Genomic DNA, 22,334 nt, shown 5'->3' with positions numbered 1-22,334 from the left:
GGAAACGGATGGAGATTTGAAGCCAATCAAAAGGTGAATTTCTCCTCACCGATATATCTTGGCAATATTCTGCCACTCTCCGCCCTCTCCGCATTATGTCATCACTGCTCCCCGCCAAAAAAAATATTTCATCCTCCGTCAACTGATATGTGGATAGATCGGAGATAGAAACAATAATTTGAGAGTTGGAACACCCTCCAACGATTATCTCATTTGTGCTATCTGGATTAATATATGAAGGCTCCGGTGTATCTATACTACTACCCCTTCTCACATTCATTGGTTCTCTAGTATTATGGCAGACAACACGGCCCCGCCAGCGGCCACCCCGGTATCAGCTACCGCTGATAAGCCCTCAAATCATACGCGCCAGCCCAAAAAAAGGTTCGTTGGGCGTAAGACAGCGGATTCTCAGTCACAAAGCCAAAAGGATGGAGATTCTCAAACGTCAAATACAACGTCCCTGCAGCAAGGTATGTCCCATATTCCCCTTGCGCTTGTTGGTATCCCCGCTCCTAACAGCATTTCTAGCACGAACCCGACGAGCTCCGCGAGCTTTAAATCAAGTCCCAGCCGAAATCCTAGACGATGAAGACATCAAAGCGGCAATCTCCCTTCTCCCGCGAAACTACTCCTTTGAGATCCCCAAAACCATCCACAGAATACGAACGTTGGGTGCAAAAAGAGTAGCCTTACAATTCCCCGAAGGCCTCCTCCTCTTCGCAACTACAATATCCGATATCCTCACCCAGTTCTGCCCTGGGACTGAAACCTTAATTATGGGCGATGTCACATACGGCGCTTGCTGTATAGATGATTACACCGCGCGTGCGCTAGGCTGTGACCTACTCGTCCACTACGCGCATAGCTGTCTGATCCCCGTCGATGTCACCACGATCAAAACCCTATACATCTTTGTCGACATAAGCATCGACACACAACACCTAATCTCTACACTAGAAAGGAATTTCCAGAGTGGAAAAACCATCGCAGTCGTCGGCACAATCCAATTCAACGCAACCATCCACGGACTAAAGTCCACCCTGGAAAAGGCCGGCTACTCCATCCTCGTCCCACAAATCACTCCGCTTAGCAAAGGTGAGATCCTAGGTTGTACTTCCCCCAAACTACCCCTAGACCAAGTCGACATCCTCCTCTATCTCGGTGATGGCCGCTTCCATCTCGAATCCGCCATGATCCACAACCCTTCCCTCCCCGCGTACCGCTATGACCCATATTCCCGTACCCTCTCCCGCGAATCCTACGACCACGAAGAAATGCTCACCCTGCGCCGCGACGCCATCAACGCCGCCAGAACGGCACGGAAATGGGGTATCATCCTAGGCTCCCTGGGCCGGCAGGGCAACCCGCACACCATGGCCAAGATCGAGAAGCAGCTGAATGAGCGTGGGATTCCGTTTGTGAATTTGCTGCTTAGTGAGATTTTCCCGGGGAAGCTGGCGTCGATGCCTGATGTGGAGTGCTGGGTGCAGATTGCGTGTCCGCGGTTGAGCATTGACTGGGGGTATGCTTTTGCGAGGCCGTTGTTATCGCCGTATGAGGCGCTTGTGGCTCTTGGGGAGAGGTTGGGGTGGGATGAGGGGAATGGTGGGGTTTATCCGATGGATTTTTATGCGAAGGATGGGTTGGGAAGGACGAGACCGGAGGTGGCGGTGGGATGTACTGCTTGATTGCTTGGTGGAATATGGTTATGATTTTTGGACCAATCACTTTGGAATGCCTCCACTAATATGTATATATATTTATATGGAATACATACTATACAAGAGAGCAAGCTTGTGCATTATCATGGAAACAGGGCAAGTTCCGTCCAAGGATGGGAGGTAGAAGCTTTTCTCCACGTATAAATTACAATATAATGACAAATACCTCGGGTCATTGGCAAAATCGCTCATAGCCAGAACATTTTTGCTTTGTTCATTCACTGTTCCCAAGAAAAAGAGAAGAAAAGGACGGAACCAAAAATAAAGTTTAAGGATTTTGTACATTAAAAATGTCGTTTCACTTCAATTCGTCAGCGCTGTCCATATTAATATCACTCGCACTGCCCCTTCGCAGGGATAACATGCTCTTACCACCCAGGTCATCGACAGCCCTCTCCGCCGCACGCCAGCTCGACACTGCCTTCTCCACATCGTCATACATCTCCAGCGTATCATTGATGATGCCCCCCTCATCCATGTCCGAAACCTGTGTTCCCTCCCGAGAAGCCCAATCGCTCTGCATCGGGAAGGACGGGCCAAAAGTCTTTTCTGAAGTTGGGTTAAACATCACCGCGTTCGCGAACATCCGCACAAGTTCCATCTCTAGCTGTGCTGAATTTACGATGCCCTTGGGTGGGGTCAGCTCTGCCGTTCTCCTCAGTAACAGGCCATTGCTTTTCGAGGGGGTGGTGCCGAAACCTGGGCCAGGGCCGGGAGATTCGGTGTTTTCTCCGCTGGGGGTATTCACAGCCTCCGTTGCAGCCGCTACGGCTTTGCTTCCCTGATGAATGGCGGATTTAATAGACTTGATATCCTGGGGTCGATAGATAAGACTCTTATATCCCGGGGCGTCACGCTCTGTTAGTGGCTTCGCAAATATGGATGCGTATTTATGGGATGCGATATCGTTCATGATTGGAGCACATGTTCGTGGGAAATTTCGGGTACATTGTACGTATTGTGCCGCTTGTCGAGTAGGTGGTTGGGTCGCGTCTTCCGCTTCGCTTGGTCCCCGCTTCCTTTTCCCCTTCCCCTTTGACACGTATTCATCTGCTTGGGCTTGGCTTGGGGCTTTGAGCCGCCTTGACGCTCGAAGTTCCACTTCTGTTTCATCTGATATCCCAGCAGGGGTGCTTGGCATTTCACGCTTTATTTTCTGCTGAGTAACAGAGCCAGAATCAGTGATCGACTCATCGTCACGAGATACGTTGGATCGAGCACCCCGGCTCCGGTTTCGAGTGGAGCGTATGGGAGAAGAAACCGGGCTAGCAGTGGCCCTGCCCCTAAGTGCTGGTGTAGATTTCCTTTGACGAGTGTTCTTTGCCGGGCTGGAATCAACATCTGCATGCACAGTTTGACCCTTGGGCCGGGTTGTCGATATTGATGGCATTTCAATCTCAGTCGTTGGTGACGGCGCCTTTTCGCTGATAGGGCTTACATCCTCTGGTCGAGGCCGTATCGGAGACCCAGGGGACTTAGATATGACAATCGGGCTTGGTTTTTTCCAAGGGGTGAGCGAACCAGAAGTATCCAGGGACGGTCTAGGCGGTCTCCGATTTAAGGCCGCCGAAAACGAAGGGGTACAGAGATCCAGTCCACCGGAGCCAGGAGTACTGACCGGAGTTGCTATATGCTGTTCGTGCGGAGTAGTTTGAGCTCTAGCGTCATTTTGTAGTTGAGGTAACCCAAGTCCGACTGGTCGCGATGGTTGGAGCGAAGGACCGGAAGGGCCCTGGAACGACTTGCCTGCCTCTAGCTGGACATATGGACTATGTGGGCCAAGCGGTAAGTGAGATTTACCTGTAAGCTGGCTGTTAGAGTAAGGTACGTTGGCATAAGGGGATGGCTGCCCATAAGTGGTTGATGGAACCGGTTGTGGGGACCATTGCTTTTGATAATTTGTGTTTGGAGGTGTCTGAGTCATTTGGGCCTGCGGAGGGGAATATTGAACGGGCTGGAAGGTGGCCATAATACGCTGTGGTTGCTGTTGCTGCTGCTGCTGCTGCTGTTGTTGTTGTTGTTGGGCGCTTGTAGCAGTGGGCGTGGTTTGTAATGACATTGGTGAGGCCTGAGAAGTAGCTGATGTGACCGGAGTGAGCACTTGGCCTGGTACTCGCCCGGTTCCTGCATGAGGTATTGTCGAGGTGTTTATTCCTGGTTGACCTGGCTTGGAAGTGGCATACTGCAAGCCACGGCTAGAGATGTGATCTTGAGAGGGAAGTATGGACGCATTTCCATTTCCCAGGTTTGGCGAAAGGGAGCGAGGCGGGATATTTTGCGCGATAGCCTGTGGGCCAGCTTGTTGCCACTGTTGCGCTTGGGGGTGTTGCGGAGAGGATCGTGGTGCGTTTGCAAGTTTTCCCTCAATCTGTAGAGCTTGCTGGACAGTCGCCTGTCCCTCTACTAAACCGCGTTGTGCATATTTTGGCATCTGAACAGCCTGTACCTGCTCAAGGACCTGGTCTCGGGGTCGCTCAATATTGACTCTGGGAGCAATCGTCGCCGGCTGTGGCGATGAAGGCTGTGCCTGTGCCGCTTCTTTAGATATTTCGGGAGTCGCCGATGGGCCGTCTATTATCGGAGGCGTGTGTTTGGCAGTCTCCGCATTCTCCAGCTTTTTGATTTCATCTTTAATTCGGGCATATTTCCTTTCCTCATCTTCAATCTCTCGTGTCGCGCGTTCCTTGTACCTGGCATATAAACGAGCGACAAGGGTTGGAATCACCGTAGAATACGAAGCGCCTTCATGTTTGGACGACGGATCCTGTATCTTCCTTTTCTTCAGATTCGCGTTCACAGCATCCGAGTTGTAGCCATTGGACCCGTGTTCTGGGGTTCCCTCCCTGTTTTGTAACTCTTCCTGCACTAGATTTATATAAAGCGCTTCCAGAGCCTGCGGGGTCAGTCTAGCCTTGTCAAACGTTGCATTTTGACGGACGAACGAGTTGTTGATCAGAAGTTCTGAAATAGGCGTGAAATTGGACGGTTGAGAGTCAAGAGTGTTGAGGAATTGGAAAAACAGCAGAGATTCAAAGGGAGTGTAGGACGACAACGAAGGCATCCCCCATTGCCAGTCAAGTCGACTAGACAGGGTGTTGTTGTCCTTGACGATGGGAGCCACGGTGGGAGTAGTCCGTGGGTCTGGTGGACGTACAGGCGGGCGATTGAGTGCCCGGGGAATGGATCGGGCAGAAAGTATGGGCTCGCGTGTTTCTTTGGCTTCAGACCATCACGGTATCTTCCAATAGTCACAAACGCCACGAGGAATATCGCTTGAGAGAGAGATGTGAGGTGTGACGACGGCAGCTGAATCTCCTGGAAGAACCTGGTGATGGAAAATCGATGGAATCGGCGTTTCTTTGGATGTCGCAAGGTCAAGCTCATGACGATACGAGAGAAAAACGAGTTGGGCGAATGAGAAGGCGGGAAATTCACGTGACAGTATACTACTAGTCATGTGATATTAACTGAGTCATCCATCGGTTTCAGGGGCTGGTCACGGGATCTCGGCACCGAGTAAACATCTCAACGTCAACAAAGGTCAATAAACAGACCTAATAAATAACTGGAGCGGAGGAGGACAAATTCAAGATCTGTTCCCCCTTTTCCTGCCTGCGCTACCCTTTTTTATTGACCCTTTTGGCCGTTTTGATCCCCACCCACCCACTCTCCCGTGTTGACTAGTGGCAGATGGTCTTGCCTGGTCAGCCTACCAGAAGAGAGCTGGAGAGCTGGTGGCCCAAACAGTCCAAGTAGCGGCGTTTGCTCCGTGAAGGTCCCAGCACAGGTAACTAGCGTTTGCTTATTTTTTCCAGACCCTGCTTCTGGCTGTTGCTCCAAGCCTGTCATTGCTTGGATCTCACTCCCAGCCCAGGGTGTGGTTGTGATTATTACTAGGGCCAGGGGTCTCGCGTCTCCAACAACTCTAATTTAACTCACAGGAACTCTCCCACTTCTCACCTCCCACCTCCCTAGCCATTTCCCCTCTATATCTGAGAGCAGATTATTTCGCCCGGATTCTCAGCTGGCTCTGGTTTCATCTATCACCGCCTCACTTGTCTCTCTGGTTCTTCACCTCTCTAATTTCGAAGCTACAACCAAACACCCTTTATACAGAACTCCACCGGTTTCACCGGCTCTCCACTACACACGCCGCAAATATGTCCGACATAGAAGAAGAATGGAAGCCTACTGGACGGCCTCAATCGTACGTACTATCTGCTCGTGATCATTCTATTTATTTGTAAAGCTTTGTTGTTGACCAATCCAACGTAGAACTATGGCCCGCTCCCTTGCTGCTGCCCTTGATAACGCCTTCATGCTGGACAGTGAGGTCGACAGCCTGACACAATCTGTTCACTATAAGTACGCCTATCAACATTCAATCAAGCATTCAATCAGCTCTCTGGCAGTTTACAAATGATATCATGGAGACACTGCGATAAAAATCAACACACAAAAATACGTCTACAATACGATGGAGCTCACACCTATCCTGCGGGTTCTACCTCTCCGCATTTGCTGATAATTATTTTTCTGTGCTTTTCCAGGCAACAAATGGTCACGATTCAAAACCGCGAGCTGGAGGCCCTGGAAGCAAGAATCCGGGAAGCTGAAATGCGCCTAAAAGAATCAAGTTCCCGATCTGCCTCCCCGGAGGAACAAGCTTCCAATAATAACGCACAAAACGGCTCGGATAGAAGAGAGGGCGACATGGCAGGGCCATTCCCATCAGGCCAGGATGCGGAGAAAAGACATGGTCAGTCGCTACTATCATCTCCTACCTACTTCAGAAAGCCACCAATCGGACGAGGGATTCACGGATAGTTTGACTTCAGCAGCTTCGTCCAGCGATGCCAACGATAGCACAAATCGCGGCGACGGTCCCACCAGAGACGACACGAAAGAGAGGGAAAAGAGCGTAGATCGAAATTCGTAACAAAGATAATGTGAACGAGAAGGGCCTTCTTCATTTTTCTCACATAGCCATTCTGTTCCTTGTCTCTCTGTCCGAAGACCGTCCGCAGCGACTGGGCAAGCAATACTGGAGTATGCCGCTTTTATCAGCCACACGAATTAAGAAATACGTCTTTTGATTTCCATCGGCGTGCAGACTACCCTTGCCTTTTCCATTCCATTTCCTCCCAACAGCTTGCACCAAGATATTATAGGGTAGGTACAGTTTCTGCTTCCATTTTCTGATTCTTCGTCCTTTCTTTCATTCTTTGTTTTGTGCTTGGGGGTTTTTTACTTTTCTGCCCAGCTACTTTTATTATTTTAGACCAGTCAATGCCTCACGCTGCGTCGTACATACACACATAGCATACCATATCCCCCATCCCATCCCGTCGTTGAAGGCACCTTCCCAATTTTGTTCACGGTCTTTTTTTTTTTTTTTTTTTCCTCGCCCTCCGGTTCCATTTAAACCCATTCCAGTCATTTAATTTCTTTTCAAGACCCCCACCATTTCATTCATTCTTTCTCACCCCTATATAACTCGTTTTAATACTAGCACTTCGCTCATCTCCTATCCTTCCCCCCCCCCTTCCCTCTTTCCAACTTGCTCCAGCTCCAAGGCGCAATTTCTGTCACCCTCTATTCCACAGATATACGTATGCAACAACGTTCGCTCTCTTTCCTTCAATGTCTTCCTTTTTATGCGTCACCTTTTCACTTTGCATTTTCTTTCTCCGCTTTACAGTTAAAGCCTTTGGGCCATCCGATGGACCGTAGCTGGTTTATCCCCTCCCTCGAATAATACCTATTAATTCTTTTGTACATAAGCTAGAATCGAAAATGGAAGCAGCTGATTGGCCATCCCTCAAGCTGCGGTAAGCGGAAGCCATAAATAAAATGGGGACACAGCTGCCATTAAGAAGTAGACTTCTAAGAGTGATGCAGGCGCTCTACGTCCCCTCAATAAAATAAAATAAAATCGCGAGTATAGCATCCCTTGCGAAACAATGACCATGTGATAGGGGCGAATGAAGGAGTTAGGGGCTTGAACGATCAGGTGTGGGGTGGTGCGGTCTCGTGCTGGTATATCCTCCCTGATAGTCGTCGATGGCGGTTTTATTAGACTTGGGCGCAAAGAAGCACTCGTGAACACTGGGTGGATCAAGGTCTTCAGTCAGACTGTCTATTAACGAGGTATTCTTCGATCATCTGCCTCTACGTTCCTTCAAAATATGCTGCATCCGTATCTAGTACTCCGTACTGCTCCCGCGCCCATGACATACATCGGAATCCAAATGAACAACGTTTTGTCCTAGTCTTAAGGAATTTGGGTATCTAAAATACTGCTTGCTGCACTCTTCATAGTCATGTGTATAGAATCTTGCAATAACTTGCAATAGTCAGGATACAGGCCAGCGTGTCTCCTGCTCGGTCACCAGAAGGACACGTGCGGTGGGGTTGAAAGAGCGTTCGCAGTGAACTTCATTTTGTCTAAATCTAGCAACTCCAATCAGAGTCTATCTTAAAAAGTTCGAAATATAAAATGCCAATTCATTAGGACTTAAAAAATACGTCTTTTCATGGTTTCATTCATTTCGGCATCTGCTCAAAATACTTCTCCCACCCGATTTCCCTCATCTTGGCCCCCTTAATATCCAGATTCTCCACCTTGGCATTTTTCGCATACTCCTCTACTTTCTTCCGTAATTGTCCATCAAATGCACCTAGTATCCGCGCTGCAAGAAGCGCCGCGTTGATACTGTTATTAATCCCCACAGTTGCAACGGGAACGCCTCTTGGCATTTGCACAATGCTATACAAACTATCAACACCGTCTAGCGAGCTCCCTTTGACTGGAACTCCGATAACGGGCAGCGAGGTGTGGGCAGCCGCCATGCCAGGAAGATGCGCTGCGCCTCCTGCCGCAGCAATGATTACCTTGATGCCTCGCGAGGCAGCGGCGGAGGCGTACTCGGCCATATAGTCAGGTGTACGGTGGGCGGAGGTAATGTCAACCTCGGGATCGATGCCGAACGTGTACTTTAGAAGGTTAAGGCCGGGTATCAGCGTTTTGAGATCGCTGTCAGAACCCATCACTACCCCAATGGTGGGTTTAGGTCGAGCACCGACCGTACTAGGTGGACGGTAAAGGATGGGCGCGGTAGATATAGCGATGATAGTGTCCGTAGGGCCGAGGAGCGGTTGGACGAGCGACTCTGCTTCCTTCATTGTACGCGCGGTGATGGTAATGTGTCCCATCTTCCTCCCTGGGCGGGCGGCACCTTTGCTGTAGAGATGGATGCTAGCATTGGGGATTGAGAGGGCTCGTTCAGCGACTTTGAGATGTGAGTCTGGTGTTGAACCTCCTAGGATATTTACCATTATTGCCGGTTGGCGGATTTCGAGGCTTTGTTGAGGTATGGGGAGGTCGAGGATCGCTCTTAAGTGTGCTTCGAATTGGGAGATGGGGCAGGCTTCGATGGTATAGTGCCCTGAGTTATGGATGCGGCTGGCAAGTTCACATAGCAGGAGAGAATCATCTTCTAAGAGGAACATTTCGACGCCAAATACGCCTTTGCCTTCAAACACCGCGACTGCGTTCCTTGCCAGCTCCTGGGCTTTTTTGTCAATAGCTTCTGAGACACCCCTGGATGGGGCATATACGAGCTTGCATATTGAATCTTCCTGGACGGTTTCAACGGTGGGATAGGAGAGAACGCCGTCTTTAGTTTTAACAACCATGACAGCCAGTTCCTATATTTTGCAATGTCAACAATAGGACCGTTACTATGGACAAAACAAGCTAGGAGCTGCATACCATTCTAAAGCTTGCCCACTTTTCAGCGTATAGTGGTCGGTCTTTTAGAGCTTCCAAGGCCGCCGGCACTGAGGCCTTTGACTTAACAGTATAATTTCCTAAAATTACATACTCTGTTAGACAATGTTATAGCGAGATAATATTTGTAGAAGGAGGGATAAAAAAATCTTACCCCGTCCATCGTAAGCCAGTGTTTTTGACTTAAGCATAAGCGGGTAACCCAGCTCTTGCCCAATTGCCTCCAACTCCTCCACGGTATTGGACTTCAGTTCCTTATACTCTGCCATTGGGATGCCATAGCGCGACAGATGTTCTTTCTGCGCAAATTTATCCTGGATAATTCGAATGCTCTGCCAACTTGGTTGGACTTCCACTTGTCCCTCCACTTCCTCAAGCGCATAGGTATCCACATGTTCAATCTCTGCAGTAATAACGTCACATGAGTCTGCTAGTTTGCGCACCGATGCGCTGTCAGCAAAAGAGCCGGTGATATGTCCGCTGTGGGCGCTGATTTGTTTTGCGGGAGCGTTGTCAGCGTCTAGAATGGTCATCTGGATATTGAGGCGGTTTGCGGCCTCCATGAGCATTCTGCCCAATTGGCCGCCACCAAGGACACCGACATTGCGAGATGCCAGCATTGCAAAGGTTTCCGCGTGGTAAGGGCGTTAAGCGGTTGTGGTTGTTGGAGTGGGAGTGAAACGGTAGATATTTTTTAGAGCAGGGACTCAGTCTGACCCCTCCGAGAGAATATCTTTGCCCGCAATGGCGGAAAATCTATGTTCCCTGCCCCGCGAAAGACAGCGGGCGAAACTTTGGAAGATCAGAAAGTTCCTGATTCAAGCATCTTGAATCATACAGTCAGTGGGCGCATCTCGAGCAGAAATGATCTTGATTTTATTTCGCGATAGCTGAATTGGCGTTCCATGTGTGTAGCTAGCTACGTCATTGGTTTGCACTCCAACTTGGCTCATGGGGCTGTTATATAAGCTGCCACAAAACATCAATTCCTCCAGCAATAGACTGCCGCTCTTAAATTGCTAGGCGGGCTCTTTCCGACCATTGATTCTTTCATTCCTCCTTATATGTTATTTTGTTAACAATGGTTGCCACTGACAAGTCCGAGCACCTTTGCGAAGAGGAGAAACGCCTACATGAGGATCGAAAGCGAGTAAAGTACTGGAAGAAATGGGGCCCATATGTCTCAGAAAGGCAGTGGGCAACTGGTGAGCTGCCTCAGTCAGAACTCTTCACGAAACGCACTGCTAATAATTCGAACCGCCCTAGTTCGTGAGGACTACTCGTGAGTGCCCCCCCATAATATGCAAGAAAGTACTTCGTTTTCTAACCCATCTATCCTTCCAGCGCGGACGGAGATGCATGGAGTTGTAGGTTCTGAAACTATCATATACGGAATGCGGCAAAGGCTCACGGTTTATCTAAATTCAAGACTTCCCTCATGATCATGCTAGGTCGAGAACATTCCGTTGGGGGGAAGACGGAATTGCTGGAGTATCAGATACCCACGGCCTACAGAATATAGCATTTGCGTTCTGGAATGAGAAAGAGTATGATGCGCTTGGGAGTCCCTTGCTCTGATCGAAAGTTGCTAATTGGAGTAGCGATTTTCTTAAGGAGAGGCTCTTTGGCCTATCAAACCCGCAAGGAAACCATGGCGAGAGCATCAAAGAAGCCCATTTTCATTTGGATAATACTCCAACGGTAAGGTACATTTACTTAGCAATTTGTGAAGTTGCATGACCTAACAGTTGATTGCAGCATTCCTACATGAAATACCTGTACAAATATCCGCAAAAGAAATTCCCCTATAAAAACCTTGTGGAGGAAAATGCAAGGCGTGGGAAACAGGACAGGGAGTACCAGATTCTTGACACGGGCATTTTTGATGATAACCGGTATTGGGATATCTTCATTGAGACAGCAAAGGAAGATGAAGACGAATTGCTCTTTCGTGTCATTGCATACAACCGAGGCCCGGAACCCGCTCCGCTACACATCATTCCACACGTTTGGTTCAGGAACACATGGGGATGGGGCCGCGAGAACGGTAAAAAGCCGTCACTCAAGCAAATCGACCCATTAATGGTCCAGTCAGACCACTCCAAGCTTGGTACTCGATACATTCAACTATCACCATCACCTTCTCCCATTGCCGATACCACAGAGAACGTCATGCCTCGTTCTCTGTTCACCGAAAACGAAACCAATACCAAATTACTATACGGTAAAGACAATGACCAACCATACGTCAAGGATGCCTTCCATCGGTATATAGTTGACGATGAAAAGGAAGCCATAAACCCGGAGTGTCAGGGCACTAAGTTTGCGGCATGGTATGCTTTCGACGAAGGAGATGGTGTCCCTCCCGGGGAATGTGCTGTCGTTCGATTCCGCATATCCAAAAACAATGATATCTACGTGGATGAAGAGGTTTTGGATAACATTATCGAAAAGCGCATTGAGGAAGCAGACGAATTCTACTACCGAATCAGTCCCTTGCCGATGACGGATGATTTGAGGAATATTCAGAGGCAAGCTCTTTCGGGGATGATGTGGACAAAACAACATTATGAATTTATATGGGACCAATGGGCAGAAGGCGACCCCGGCCTCCCGCCTCCACCACCGGAACGGAAAGCAGTTCGTAACCAGAAGTGGAAACATCTACATATCGATGATGTTTTGTCCATGCCTGACTCATGGGAGTACCCTTTCTTCGCTGCGTGGGATACTGCTTTTCATTGCATTCCCCTTGCTATGGTGGATCCCGAATTTGCTAAGAAGCAGCTTGACCTCCTTACAAGGGAATGGTACATGCACCCTAATGGACAGATTCCTGCCTACGAATGGAATTTTGGAGATGTTAACCCTCCTGTTCACGCCTGGGCAGTTTTCCGGATATTCAAAATTGAAAGAAAAATGTATGGGCGACAAGACCTAGATTTCTTGGAAAGGGTGTTTCAGAAACTGCTCATGAATTTCACATGGTGGGTTAACAGAAAGGATTTTGAAGGCAAGAACGTTTTCGAGGGCGGTTTCCTAGGCTTGGATAATATTGGTCTTTTTAATAGATCCGAGCCGCTGCCAACAGGAGGTGTCCTTGAACAGGCCGACAGTACTGGATGGATGGCATTTTACTGTCTGTCGATGCTTAACATCGCATTGGAATTGGCAAAGCACCGAAGGATATATGAAGACAGTAAGTAAGCCATTAAAAAAAATTCCTTCTCGCTCTATACGCTCTAACTATTCTCAGTTGCGTCGAAATTTTTCGAGCATTTTATCCTGATTAGTGATGCGATGACTTTCAGGGTCGGAGACGAGCAATCGTCTCTATGGAACGAAGAGGATGGGTAAGCCTTTTAAGATATCCTGTAGCCGATTCTGACGCTGAGAAAATTCATTAATTCTATATAGGTTCTATTACGATGCCATTTCCTATGGAGGCCCGTGGAGCCATCAATTGCCCGTCCGATCCCTCGTGGGATTAATCCCCCTCTATGCGGTGCTTACCTTAGAACCGGAGCTTATCAACAAGTTTCCTGATTTCAAGCGACGCATGAATTGGTTTATTGATAACAAATTCGACGTCGCTGAACGCAACATAGCCAGCATGAAGCGTCGCGGTAAGGACGACCGGCTACTCCTCTCCCTAGTGAGCAAAGAGAGATTGGAGAAGATTCTTAAACGAATGCTTGACGAAACCGAATTTCTTGCGGAACATGGAATACGCTCCCTGTCGAAATATCATGCTGAACACCCTTATTCTATGGAAGTGAATGGCCAGGAGTTTAAAGTGGGATATGTACCCGGCGATTCTGACAGCGGGCTTTTTGGCGGCAATAGTAACTGGAGGGGTCCAATCTGGCTCTGTGTCAATTTTTTGTTGATCGAATCACTTCTGCGGTTTCATATGTTTTACGGGGATTCCTTCCAGGTTGAATGCCCAACTGGCTCTGGAGACTATATGAGTCTGGGCCATGTGGCTGAAGAAATCCAACATCGTTTGCAGCATCTCTTTGTCAGGGGAGATAATGATCGCAGGGCTGTCAATGATGGAAACGATACCCTTGACTTTGACCCGCACTGGAAGGATTACCTCTGGTTCCACGAATTTTTCGATGCTGATACTGGAAGAGGCCTCGGGGCATCTCATCAGTGCGGCTGGACTGGCCTGATCGCAAAGATTATACATGATACCGGGTACGTATCTCTGGCATTTGCAAGTATGAAGATCGTGCTGCTAACACCTAACCCTTGAATAGAGTTACATGCCGCCTCCCACACACTCCGCGAACTCCCACTACGGCTGCAGCGCATTATTTCGACGACATATTCTCCCGTTTCTCAAAACCCCGTCGCTCCAAGTCCCCTATGGTCCGCCGGTCTTCAGCCAGCCGCTCCATTGGCCGTCGAAGCAGTTTCACCAGCACTATACACGGTGACGAGAGCGTAAGCACCCACCCACTCGAGTCCAGTACAGGAATGCTAGGCGAGGAGGCTACACCTAGCGAGATTGATGAACAGACGAGGAATCGTGTCCACGAGCAGATTGAGCGTATGGCGAGGCGCGATTCTGTCGCTGCATATGAGGATGAATTAGGGGCTGGGGCCGACGAATCAGAATGATCTGACGTAACATTGTGTGTTTTGGAAACCGGAGTTGGCTGAATTCGTCGATATTTTATTTGTTTATTTATCTATATATTCGTTGAATTCATAGAGTTTTTGTGTAAAGGTGAAATTTGCCGCGTTGACCTATACTTGGGACTCCCTAATCGCAAAACTGACACGGTCGATTCATACTAAGAGAGTTCCTATAACAAGTCTAAACCTCTTGCTGGGCTACACGGCAATGTGCTCATAAATTGTTAAGCGACATGGCAGCAGCGTCACGGTTCGCAAGGTATCCAATGAATCAGTTAGCCTCCTCTTCGTGATCCTGAAATGGCCACTGCTCCTGAACACATCGCTCTTCCTCTGGGGTATCAGAACCATCCAGCAAAACCTGCATTAGCTCCATATTCTTCTTGATAGCGTCTTCAAAAGCCTCGGTCCTAACCCACCCATCATCGCTCATGCCCTGTAACTCTGACTTCCAGTACTCAACGAGGCCGTTCATCTGAAACCAAGTCAGTTCCTGCTCATAGTGCATTTCAACTTCAGATTAAATGAAAGATATGGGGCATGGAACATGGTTTGGAAGTTCTGCATTGTAATGGTCCCAGTTCTCAGTTATGTGAATTAGAGCCCCCTTTAGGCTGAAAATGTCTCCACTCCACTGTTTCTCCATTCTTTCGACGAGGTGTTGTGTTAGGAGAACACAGGGATCTCTCATTCCTGCCAGGTGCTGTTTGTTCAGGCCGCCATTAAACACCATGTAAAGATAAAATAGAACTCTGCGCCTGTAGAGTTCATCAACATAAGATTTTTCCTCCGGACTAAGTGAGTGATAGTTATCAGGGAGGACAGGTTTCTCGAGTGTTTTTGGTGGAGGGTTATCAGGGCTTTGGAGCATTGGAGGGTGTCCTGTAGCGAGTAGAAGTGGGAGCAAAGCCGCATGTTGCCAATCTATGATGCAAGAAATTTTGTGGGTTTCCGGACAAATGAATATATTCCCGGGTGTAAGATCTGAACGTAATCAATACTGTAGTTCTGGTAACGTGGTGGAAGGAGTTTCCTTACCTGGGTGGCGCAATGTCGGACGACTCAATTCATTATGGGAGTCATCCCCTAGTAGGTACGGAGCTAGAGCCTTGTACTGGCTCAGAAGTCGGAGGTGATCATTTAGGGAATTGATGCCATCAAAATTGACAGGTGGAAATCGGACTGGACTTGGTTTGCCATATATTTTCGTCCACTCAGATTCCTTTTTTCCTATAGACATTAAATAGTCTTTCAGGGATTTATTTCCCTGATGGACAGCATGTTAGATTTTTTTTTTTCCTCTTTTCCATTTACCTCGTATGGTAGAGAAAGGGCACTGGGAAATAATTACATGGACCACGATCTATTCCCATCCCAGCACGTTTGCCGTACCAAAACATATAATCAGCCGAGGGCAAATACAAAACCGATCATCCGCGGACGACATTGTCAGATCTGCGCCCTCTGCATAGAGGTTTTGTTGAAGGTTTACTAGGAGTTGCCCTTAAGCACAGCATTGGGATTTTCTACTGTCCGTTTCAGAATGCAAGCTCCAACCGTATCCATCAAATCACATGAAAGACGGCATGCTCTTTCTTCAGCGTTCCCCCGCAACGTTGTGGAGGTCCGGCGCCTCCTGAGCCACCGAGGGCTTCAATGCCTATACCACCTATGGGGGGGATACAGCCCGTCCACCCCTGATGTATGGACATTTATAATTTTGTATGTTTGATCATGTCATCTCTATGATCGGGGTATCTTTATAAATAGAAAAGAGGTTGAAAAAGGAGAGTAGAATCTCCAGGGGGAAACAAATTATATATATATATATATATATATATAAAATGAGAGTAGAGTAGTGATTTACGAAAGGATCTAAGATCGCCTGCGGATGCTGTCGTTTATTCGAGCGACCAATGCCATAGCCCTTTTTTGCAGGACCTACTACGTAAACGCGATCTTCTGCCCCGAAGGAGCGTTCTCTTTCCAGAGAATTAAACGTAGATTTGAACCTATCTTCGATATGAAACGTCATTCTACCGCGATATACATAGATCACGTGACATATATGATTTTGAAACTATACTATTTCTGGTCTAGATTGTATTCTATCTGTGTCATGAAATACATACCACGTGCATCCCAAGTCGATATGAAAGTTCTTGCTCAGCAACCACCCAGACGAAACGCGCATCCTGTTTGACTACAATAAAATAAGACGCTTCACGATGTCTGTTTCAATGTTGAAGTCATCCCCATTACACTCTGCATCTGTCGCATCAGGGTTGCTAAAATGCTTCTTGGGTGCCCACCCTCTCCTTCCTGCAACGTACGAAAAATGCGGTTTGACCACCTCGTGTCGACGAAGTACGACGATTCACTCCCCGGCCAAAATTTGGCAACCTCCTTCATGCCGCTATTTTAGCAAATCTCGTCCTATACTTTCGCCATTACCAGAAACGTCTGAGCAGTCATCGCCCAGCTACTTGTCAACCGCCAACAAACCTCCTGGAACTGACGAACAGGGGCTCAAATCCGATCGCGGAGATATTAATTCCGATTCTAAATCAACTAGCAAGACCTCCCGTTCTAAAAAATCAAATGTCCCTCGCAGTTCAAAATCTACAACACAGAAACGGGAAAAACCAGAGAAGCCTCGGGAACTAGAACCTTGGCAAATACAGAAACAAGCTTTAAAGAAGAAGTTCCCTGAGGGATGGAATCCGCGAAAGCGCCTTCACCCAGATACCCTCGATACTATCCGACATTTACACCAACAGGACCCAAACATATATTCGACCCCTGCCCTCGCGCAGGAATTCAAGGTGTCTCCAGAAGCAATTCGGCGCATCTTAAAAAGCAAATGGCAACCGACTCCGGAGGTTGCTGCAGAACGGCGGGAACGGTGGGAAAAACGCCGGAAACGAATTTGGAACCAGCTGTCGGAAATTGGGGTTCGACCGCACAGGCCAAGCTTTGCTGATGTTTCAGATACTAAAGTCCTTGAAAAAAAGCGCCGCACCGTCGGCTCAAAGTGACATAGCTGGTAATATTTTTTGGAGCATGGCGTACTACGGAGTTCATTTGTAGGTTGATGTTAGCTGGGTTGAGAAATGCCCCCAAAACCAGGATAAATATGCCTGAGACGTATATTGTACGATACCATATCCCATTGTTGTAATATATAATTGAAGATTTTAAAACGAATACACCCATGCAGTTGTTGATGGCAAGTTGAACAACTACACTTCAAGAACTGGAGCTTGTGCGCCATAGCTGGGCGCTAAGCGCGTCAGCCACACTTCCGCGGTAAACGCCTCTTCCCCCAACTGAGCAACTGATGTAGTTGTACCAGACAAAGACCGCACTCGGTTTGTCTTTGGCATCCTCCTTACCAATTTAACATGATAATATTTACAATAGGTGCTAACGGTCTGCTCCTACTATAATGTCTGCTTACATATCCTTGAATTGTTCCTCACTGTCAGCTACGACAGCATGCCCCCTCTCGTAGCCACCCTACATCATACTACTCGTTTAATCCCCGACAGCCCCCTCTCCCATTTCCGATCCATAGTGGAGCTTAACGAATAACGACCTGCCGATGCCGTGATATATGCCGCCCTCGTCATGCAGTCAGACATCCAGGTGTTTGTGCGATGGAAAGAGCAAACGATATTCGCAGGAGAGGATGTCGACTGCACCATCACCTTCAAGAATGTTACCCCAGGCGACTCCAACACAGATCTCTGCGCATATCAGAGGCACACCAGAAGAGGCTCGCGCCCGATGAATGGAGTTGTTAGTGGAGGAAACTATTCACCTGCGAAATCCTTGAACCCGTTTTCTTTCAATAATCGACGTTCGGCAGCCGCAAGCCCCCGGAATCGACAGCATGGTTTCGACAAGTTCCATCGTACGGCGGCATCTATGAGCTCCCCGCTCTCCCTAAGCCACAGTTTCCCGCCGCCGACTACCGCGAATAACAATGGTGTACAAAGCCCAGGACATAGACACAAAAGATCTGTTTCTATCATATCCCTAGAACCAGAAAAACAGGGGGCGCCCGCTGTTAACCAGAGGATGGGGAATGCCCATTCCAGATCTGCAAGCTTTCAGGTGTTTTCAAAAAGGAATGAGCTATATGGGGAGAGCCCTCATCCTGGTAATTTTCTCCTACTTGGGACAGAAAGTAAGTTCGGTTTATACTAACAACAACTGATAGCTTCACGCCCATCACACTACCGCATTTCACCAAACGACTCAACGCCAAATTTGTCGATACCAAACCATAACAGCGGTCCGGAGCGAAGTCGGCTGCCCACACAGCCTCCATCAATATCAAACCCAATTCAGCGGGATCCGGGACGGCGCCCACCTCCCCTCCCAACTGATTTTAAGTTTCCACAGGCCCCTCCAACACCCAGTGATACCCTACCTAGCACAAATGCTTCGCCTGTCTCCACCGCTCCGCGCACCTTAAATACAAAGGATGGTCCTATCCTAGAACCACCTACTCGGTTGGCTCCTGCTACAAAAATCCTCTCCACCTCTAGCATGAATGGAAGCACGCGAAGCAGTGGAGAGTTCTATCCTATGAGCAACAATTCAACCGAGACACTCGAGTCAGAGTATGTGACATATCCTGCAAATAAATCCCAACTGCCGATCCGGCATAGACGGCATTATTCCAACATGGAAGCTGTTGGAAAACTTAGTAAAAACAATTCCCAGACACTGCTCATGGGATACGCCCAAATTAGCGCCTCATTTACCGTTGACGGGTCGTTAATAAATCAGGCTCTATTCGAAGAAGTGAAACGCAAGGGTGTTGTGGGTAATCCAGCGCGAAGCGATGTTCCTCACAAAGCTGAGAAGGCCCGGAATGGGTTTTGGGGAACGCTTGGAGGATGGAATAATTTGAGCGATTCGCTATCTACATTACTCTCCAGTAGCGAACTCGATGGATTAAGAGACATGAGGGGTGTTGCCTCCTCCCAGGCCATTCCCCTGCTTTCCACGCCGCAGTCTCTCCTGTTTGTGGACTTGCGGTTGAATCCCGGCGAGGAGAAGACATTTTCCTTTGCATTTACCTTGCCCAGGGGCTTACCAGCGAGCCATAAGGGGAAAGCAATCAAGATTTCTTATAATTTGGTGATTGGCACACAACGGGCGATAAACCCAAAAGAACCCCAGAAAGTCCATCGAATAAACGTTCCCTTCCGAGTCCTCAGTGGAGTTGACGGTGAGTGCGGTCTATTATTTGCAATGCATGAGATACACTTATTGACTATTGCTTACAAAATTATTTAAGCCCAAGGAGGTGTTCTAGGCCACGACTTGATGAGACCATACGTGTTGCTTCGAGATGAAGCTCGTGTGCAAAAGGTCGAAAACGTCCCTACGCGCCCTGCCAAGGAAAAGAGTATCAGCGCAAAATCATGGAATTCGGCTTCAGGGTTTCTATCTTACGTCGATGAGATTTTGGATCGCCGTGTTAGGCCCGAATCATTCAGCTCAACAACCTCCGCGATAGATCCTCGCCTCAGTCTTTTCTCCCCCACAGGACAATTTTCCTGTAAAGATGCAATCGAGTTGGCCATTTTGCGAAGTAATCAATCCTCGACTTCGGACCGAAGTGCCAATAGGTTTGAGATAACCCGCAACGGACGACGGATTGCAGTCATAATATTGAACCGACCGGCTCATCGGCTAGGGGAAACGGTCATTGCCACAATAGATTTCTCGGGTTCTGCATTACCTTGTTACTCGTTGCGAGGCTCCCTGGAAACGACCGAGAAGGTGAGCCCGACGATTGCCCTCCGCTCCAACGCAAGCATTACGCGCGCGACACGAAAGATTCATGCCAGCTGCTTTGAAAACACATTATTCGCTACAAGGGTGGTATTTACGCCCTCGATTCCTGTCTCCGCAACGCCGACTATTATCACCTCAGGAGTAAATCTAGAATGGGAGCTTCGCTTCGAATTCGTGACCTGCAGCGCGCTTGATGATGATGAAATCGGGGCGTCCGGAATCAACCTGTTGGAGAAGGTGGAACGGGATGATAGAGGCACAGTCTTGGCCTCGTTGGAAAGTATATCCTGCGAATCATTCGAGGTTGTGATTCCGTTGACTGTGTATGGAGGCAGTGTTCAGGAGCCCGCCGGGGAGGAGCTGCAAGGTGTTCCGATCTAGAAAAGGACGGTTAACTTTTGAGTCTTTATTGAATTGTAGTTTAACTTTTAGGTGTCATGAAGATATACAAGGGCGAACGCACGGTGCTAGGATTTCATACTTATTTTCAACCTTTTTTTCTCAATTTTTTCTTTTTCTTAATTTTTTCTTTTTCTTTTTTTTTAAATTTATTTATTAATTAATTTATTTGATGAAGGTGTTCTTAGAGTTAGTTTATTGAGATTACAAGAGGCTAGCTGCTACATGGCCTTTTATTGTAGAATAGTTGAAGGTTGTATTGATAGAGCTATCTACTCCGTAATTAGGAGTGATTCATGGTGGTTGATTACGTTAGAGGTAACTTAGTCGCCTGGGCAACCACCGCCCACCTGGCGCGGCGCTAAAAGGCGGGCAAGTCAGTCCTCACCCTTGTCGCGATTCGCGCAAGAAGCTCACGGTGCATTCCAGTTTGCTATATTTGTTTTGTCTTGTCTTATTATTGAATATACCCTCCAAAAGTTTAGAGCGTGGAGTGCCCGATATCAGACTGCTCCAACGGAATCTGTGCCAGACAGATAGTGTTTTACCAAGCTTGCCCCCGCAGTGAAGAGATAGCCAGACTACAGAGTTCTTCATGGCGTCTTTCATAACAACCATGTCGGTACCCAGTCGAGACAGTCTCCAGGATTTCATGGATTGGATCTAGCGTCCAAAGCGGCCATGATCACTGCTACCTACCCATAAGTACACTACGGACCATCTCTGCTAACTAGTAACTTCGTTCATTTCTTCTAGCAATGCGCGATCAAAGGGGCAGTTTAGGCCGAGAACGTCGCATAAGGGAACAACCAACTACCAACTGAGGCAGTTCGCAGAGGCTACTCTCGGAAGCGGGAGTCTAAGAAAGGCGGTGAAACTTCCAGACGGCGAAGACTTGAATGAGTGGCTTGCAGTGAATGGTATGGGAATGCTTTGATGGGAAAGAAGGCAAGGGACGCGAAACATGCTTGCTAACTGCCGCAGTTGTGGACTTTTATAACCAGATCAACCTGCTTTACGGATCAATTACGGAATTTTGTTCCCCGCAGTCATGCCCTGAAATGAAGGCTACAGACGAGTCAGTGATGAAAACATACACCTCCTGCATACATAAGTTGCCAGCAAGCTGACGGGATGGTAGATTTGAGTACTTGTGGCAAGATTCGGAGAATTACAAACGGCCTACGAAAATGTCGGCCCCACAATATGTTGAGCATTTGATGGCTTGGGTGCAGAGCAACATTGACAATGAGCAAATGTTTCCCAGTCGAATTGGTTAGTTTTCCATTCTCATTTTGTCTATGGCTAGCCCAAGAAATAAGGGAAAAGCTGTGAGACTAATAGGTCCATTGGATAAAACTAGGTGTCCCTTTCCCGAAAACTTTTACTAGTCTTTTGCGCCAACTGTTCAAACGCCTCTACCGAGTTTATGCGCATATATACTGTCATCATTATCCGGTGATTGTACATTTGGGCCTCGAGCCACATCTTAACACCAGTTTCAAACATTACGTGCTCTTCGTGGAGGAACACAACCTGGCTAGTGGGAAGGACTTCTGGGGCCCGCTAGGTGACCTGGTGGAAAGTATGCTTCGCAGCGACTAGAAGGACGCGTGGATTAAAAAGATATTGCATTGATATTGATAAGAGCGGTATATTTTTTTTGGTTCTTTTATCAGAGTACGAGGGCAGGGAATTATGTTACTCTAAAAGGATGTCGGAGTCTTTGGGTTCTCTTCTCTCCTAAAAGCATGGGAGCTGGCGTTCGTGGCTGGGGTGTATGTTACTGCAACAAGCAATCCTTTTAGAATCTATGATATTATGCATTATGTTTTACTCCCAGACCATTTTTCAACATGGTTCTACGTCATCCCGAGAGCTGAGAGTCACTATGACAAATACTATATCATATCGTACTTACTGCGTAAAACCACCAGTTGATTTTCATGGTCACG

At 48.0% G+C, this 22,334-nt stretch overlaps 10 protein-coding genes across 12 annotated transcripts; 6 read left to right on the top strand and 4 right to left on the bottom strand.

Moving 5' to 3' along the window:
• On the top strand, nucleotides 1-2,227 carry BDCG_02678 (diphthamide biosynthesis protein 1). The gene is made up of 2 exons (XM_045418227.1): nucleotides 1-473; nucleotides 532-2,227. Exons 1-2 carry the CDS (start codon nucleotides 296-298, stop codon nucleotides 1,689-1,691), a joined length of 1,338 nt encoding a protein of 445 aa, XP_045274855.1. The 5' UTR covers nucleotides 1-295; the 3' UTR covers nucleotides 1,692-2,227.
• Nucleotides 202-5,579, bottom strand: BDCG_02677. Of its 2 annotated transcripts, XM_045418226.1 has the most exons (2): nucleotides 2,097-5,225; nucleotides 202-2,025 (listed from the first exon to the last, which is right to left on the bottom strand). In XM_045418226.1, the coding sequence occupies exons 1-2, from the start codon at nucleotides 4,783-4,785 to the stop codon at nucleotides 2,009-2,011; spliced, it is 2,706 nt and encodes a 901-aa protein (XP_045280130.1). In that variant the 5' UTR covers nucleotides 4,786-5,225; the 3' UTR covers nucleotides 202-2,008. The 2 variants fall into 2 exon arrangements, with proteins under 2 accessions (XP_045280130.1, XP_045274854.1); XM_045418225.1 differs by having other exon boundaries at nucleotides 202-5,579.
• On the top strand, nucleotides 5,240-8,579 carry BDCG_02676. Of its 2 annotated transcripts, none has more exons than XM_045418223.1 (5): nucleotides 5,240-5,511; nucleotides 5,666-5,931; nucleotides 6,000-6,089; nucleotides 6,275-6,483; nucleotides 6,563-8,567. In XM_045418223.1, the coding sequence occupies exons 2-5, from the start codon at nucleotides 5,885-5,887 to the stop codon at nucleotides 6,661-6,663; spliced, it is 447 nt and encodes a 148-aa protein (XP_045280129.1). In that variant the 5' UTR covers nucleotides 5,240-5,511; nucleotides 5,666-5,884; the 3' UTR covers nucleotides 6,664-8,567. The 2 variants fall into 2 exon arrangements, with proteins under 2 accessions (XP_045280129.1, XP_045280128.1); XM_045418224.1 differs by having other exon boundaries at nucleotides 5,260-5,511; nucleotides 6,566-8,579.
• Nucleotides 6,821-10,613, bottom strand: BDCG_02675 (phosphoribosylamidoimidazole- succinocarboxamidesynthase). The gene is made up of 3 exons (XM_045418222.1): nucleotides 9,671-10,613; nucleotides 9,499-9,596; nucleotides 6,821-9,434 (listed from the first exon to the last, which is right to left on the bottom strand). The coding sequence occupies exons 1-3, from the start codon at nucleotides 10,134-10,136 to the stop codon at nucleotides 8,271-8,273; spliced, it is 1,728 nt and encodes a 575-aa protein (XP_045274853.1). The 5' UTR covers nucleotides 10,137-10,613; the 3' UTR covers nucleotides 6,821-8,270.
• BDCG_02674 (cytoplasm protein) lies at nucleotides 10,221-15,397 on the top strand. The gene is made up of 9 exons (XM_045418221.1): nucleotides 10,221-10,721; nucleotides 10,783-10,798; nucleotides 10,861-10,883; nucleotides 10,946-11,063; nucleotides 11,118-11,217; nucleotides 11,275-12,715; nucleotides 12,773-12,869; nucleotides 12,934-13,719; nucleotides 13,782-15,397. Exons 1-9 carry the CDS (start codon nucleotides 10,598-10,600, stop codon nucleotides 14,143-14,145), a joined length of 3,069 nt encoding a protein of 1,022 aa, XP_045274852.1. The 5' UTR covers nucleotides 10,221-10,597; the 3' UTR covers nucleotides 14,146-15,397.
• On the bottom strand, nucleotides 14,435-14,671 carry BDCG_16614 (uncharacterized protein; the record flags this gene model as incomplete). Its single annotated transcript, XM_045425823.1, has 1 exon — nucleotides 14,435-14,671. The coding sequence occupies one exon, from the start codon at nucleotides 14,669-14,671 to the stop codon at nucleotides 14,435-14,437; it is 237 nt and encodes a 78-aa protein (XP_045280127.1).
• On the bottom strand, nucleotides 14,684-15,403 carry BDCG_16613 (uncharacterized protein; the record flags this gene model as incomplete). Its single annotated transcript, XM_045425822.1, has 2 exons — nucleotides 14,684-15,087; nucleotides 15,202-15,403. 2 exons carry the CDS (start codon nucleotides 15,401-15,403, stop codon nucleotides 14,684-14,686), a joined length of 606 nt encoding a protein of 201 aa, XP_045280126.1.
• Nucleotides 15,404-16,330: 927 nt separating this feature from the next.
• BDCG_02672 (mitochondrion organization and biogenesis protein) lies at nucleotides 16,331-17,471 on the top strand. The gene has a single exon (XM_045418220.1). It carries the CDS (start codon nucleotides 16,392-16,394, stop codon nucleotides 17,199-17,201), a length of 810 nt encoding a protein of 269 aa, XP_045274851.1. The 5' UTR covers nucleotides 16,331-16,391; the 3' UTR covers nucleotides 17,202-17,471.
• Nucleotides 17,472-17,519: 48 nt separating this feature from the next.
• Nucleotides 17,520-20,517, top strand: BDCG_02671 (intracellular protein transporter). Its single transcript, XM_045418219.1, has 3 exons — nucleotides 17,520-18,328; nucleotides 18,389-19,408; nucleotides 19,478-20,517. The coding sequence occupies exons 1-3, from the start codon at nucleotides 17,794-17,796 to the stop codon at nucleotides 20,359-20,361; spliced, it is 2,439 nt and encodes an 812-aa protein (XP_045274850.1). The 5' UTR covers nucleotides 17,520-17,793; the 3' UTR covers nucleotides 20,362-20,517.
• A 179-nt stretch (nucleotides 20,518-20,696) lies between these two features.
• Nucleotides 20,697-22,332, top strand: BDCG_02670 (maintenance-ploidy protein mob1). Its single transcript, XM_045418218.1, has 5 exons — nucleotides 20,697-20,997; nucleotides 21,136-21,299; nucleotides 21,364-21,457; nucleotides 21,521-21,654; nucleotides 21,743-22,332. The coding sequence occupies exons 1-5, from the start codon at nucleotides 20,975-20,977 to the stop codon at nucleotides 21,982-21,984; spliced, it is 657 nt and encodes a 218-aa protein (XP_045274849.1). The 5' UTR covers nucleotides 20,697-20,974; the 3' UTR covers nucleotides 21,985-22,332.
• Nucleotides 22,333-22,334: the final 2 nt, after the last annotated feature.

The sequence above is a fragment of the Blastomyces dermatitidis genome (assembly GCF_000003525.1).
Source record: "Blastomyces dermatitidis ER-3 genomic scaffold supercont1.3, whole genome shotgun sequence".
NCBI lineage: Eukaryota > Fungi > Ascomycota > Eurotiomycetes > Onygenales > Ajellomycetaceae > Blastomyces > Blastomyces dermatitidis.
This window is presented reverse-complemented; position numbering and strand designations above follow the sequence as displayed.

Coding starts and splice junctions, on each gene's coding strand:
- BDCG_02676 (XM_045418223.1), top strand. CDS start 5,885: ATGTCCGACATAGAAGAAGAATGGAAGCCTACTGGACGGCCTCAATC. Junction 5,932..5,999: donor CCTACTGGACGGCCTCAATC/GTACGTACTATC, acceptor AATCCAACGTAG/AACTATGGCCCGCTCCCTTG. Junction 6,090..6,274: donor ACACAATCTGTTCACTATAA/GTACGCCTATCA, acceptor GTGCTTTTCCAG/GCAACAAATGGTCACGATTC.
- BDCG_02677 (XM_045418225.1), bottom strand. CDS start 4,785: ATGCCTTCGTTGTCGTCCTACACTCCCTTTGAATCTCTGCTGTTTTTC.
- BDCG_02678 (XM_045418227.1), top strand. CDS start 296: ATGGCAGACAACACGGCCCCGCCAGCGGCCACCCCGGTATCAGCTACC. Junction 474..531: donor TACAACGTCCCTGCAGCAAG/GTATGTCCCATA, acceptor CAGCATTTCTAG/CACGAACCCGACGAGCTCCG.
- BDCG_02670 (XM_045418218.1), top strand. CDS start 20,975: ATGGCGTCTTTCATAACAACCAT. Junction 20,998..21,135: donor GCGTCTTTCATAACAACCAT/GTCGGTACCCAG, acceptor CATTTCTTCTAG/CAATGCGCGATCAAAGGGGC. Junction 21,655..21,742: donor AATGTTTCCCAGTCGAATTG/GTTAGTTTTCCA, acceptor GGATAAAACTAG/GTGTCCCTTTCCCGAAAACT.
- BDCG_02672 (XM_045418220.1), top strand. CDS start 16,392: ATGTCTGTTTCAATGTTGAAGTCATCCCCATTACACTCTGCATCTGTC.
- BDCG_02671 (XM_045418219.1), top strand. CDS start 17,794: ATGCAGTCAGACATCCAGGTGTTTGTGCGATGGAAAGAGCAAACGATA. Junction 18,329..18,388: donor TGGGGAGAGCCCTCATCCTG/GTAATTTTCTCC, acceptor AACAACTGATAG/CTTCACGCCCATCACACTAC. Junction 19,409..19,477: donor AGTCCTCAGTGGAGTTGACG/GTGAGTGCGGTC, acceptor AAATTATTTAAG/CCCAAGGAGGTGTTCTAGGC.
- BDCG_02674 (XM_045418221.1), top strand. CDS start 10,598: ATGGTTGCCACTGACAAGTCCGAGCACCTTTGCGAAGAGGAGAAACGC. Junction 11,064..11,117: donor GCGTTCTGGAATGAGAAAGA/GTATGATGCGCT, acceptor TAATTGGAGTAG/CGATTTTCTTAAGGAGAGGC. Junction 12,870..12,933: donor CTATGGAACGAAGAGGATGG/GTAAGCCTTTTA, acceptor AATTCTATATAG/GTTCTATTACGATGCCATTT.
- BDCG_02675 (XM_045418222.1), bottom strand. CDS start 10,136: ATGCTGGCATCTCGCAATGTCGGTGTCCTTGGTGGCGGCCAATTGGGC. Junction 9,597..9,670: donor ACTGGCTTACGATGGACGGG/GTAAGATTTTTT, acceptor ATGTAATTTTAG/GAAATTATACTGTTAAGTCA. Junction 9,435..9,498: donor AGTGGGCAAGCTTTAGAATG/GTATGCAGCTCC, acceptor TGCAAAATATAG/GAACTGGCTGTCATGGTTGT.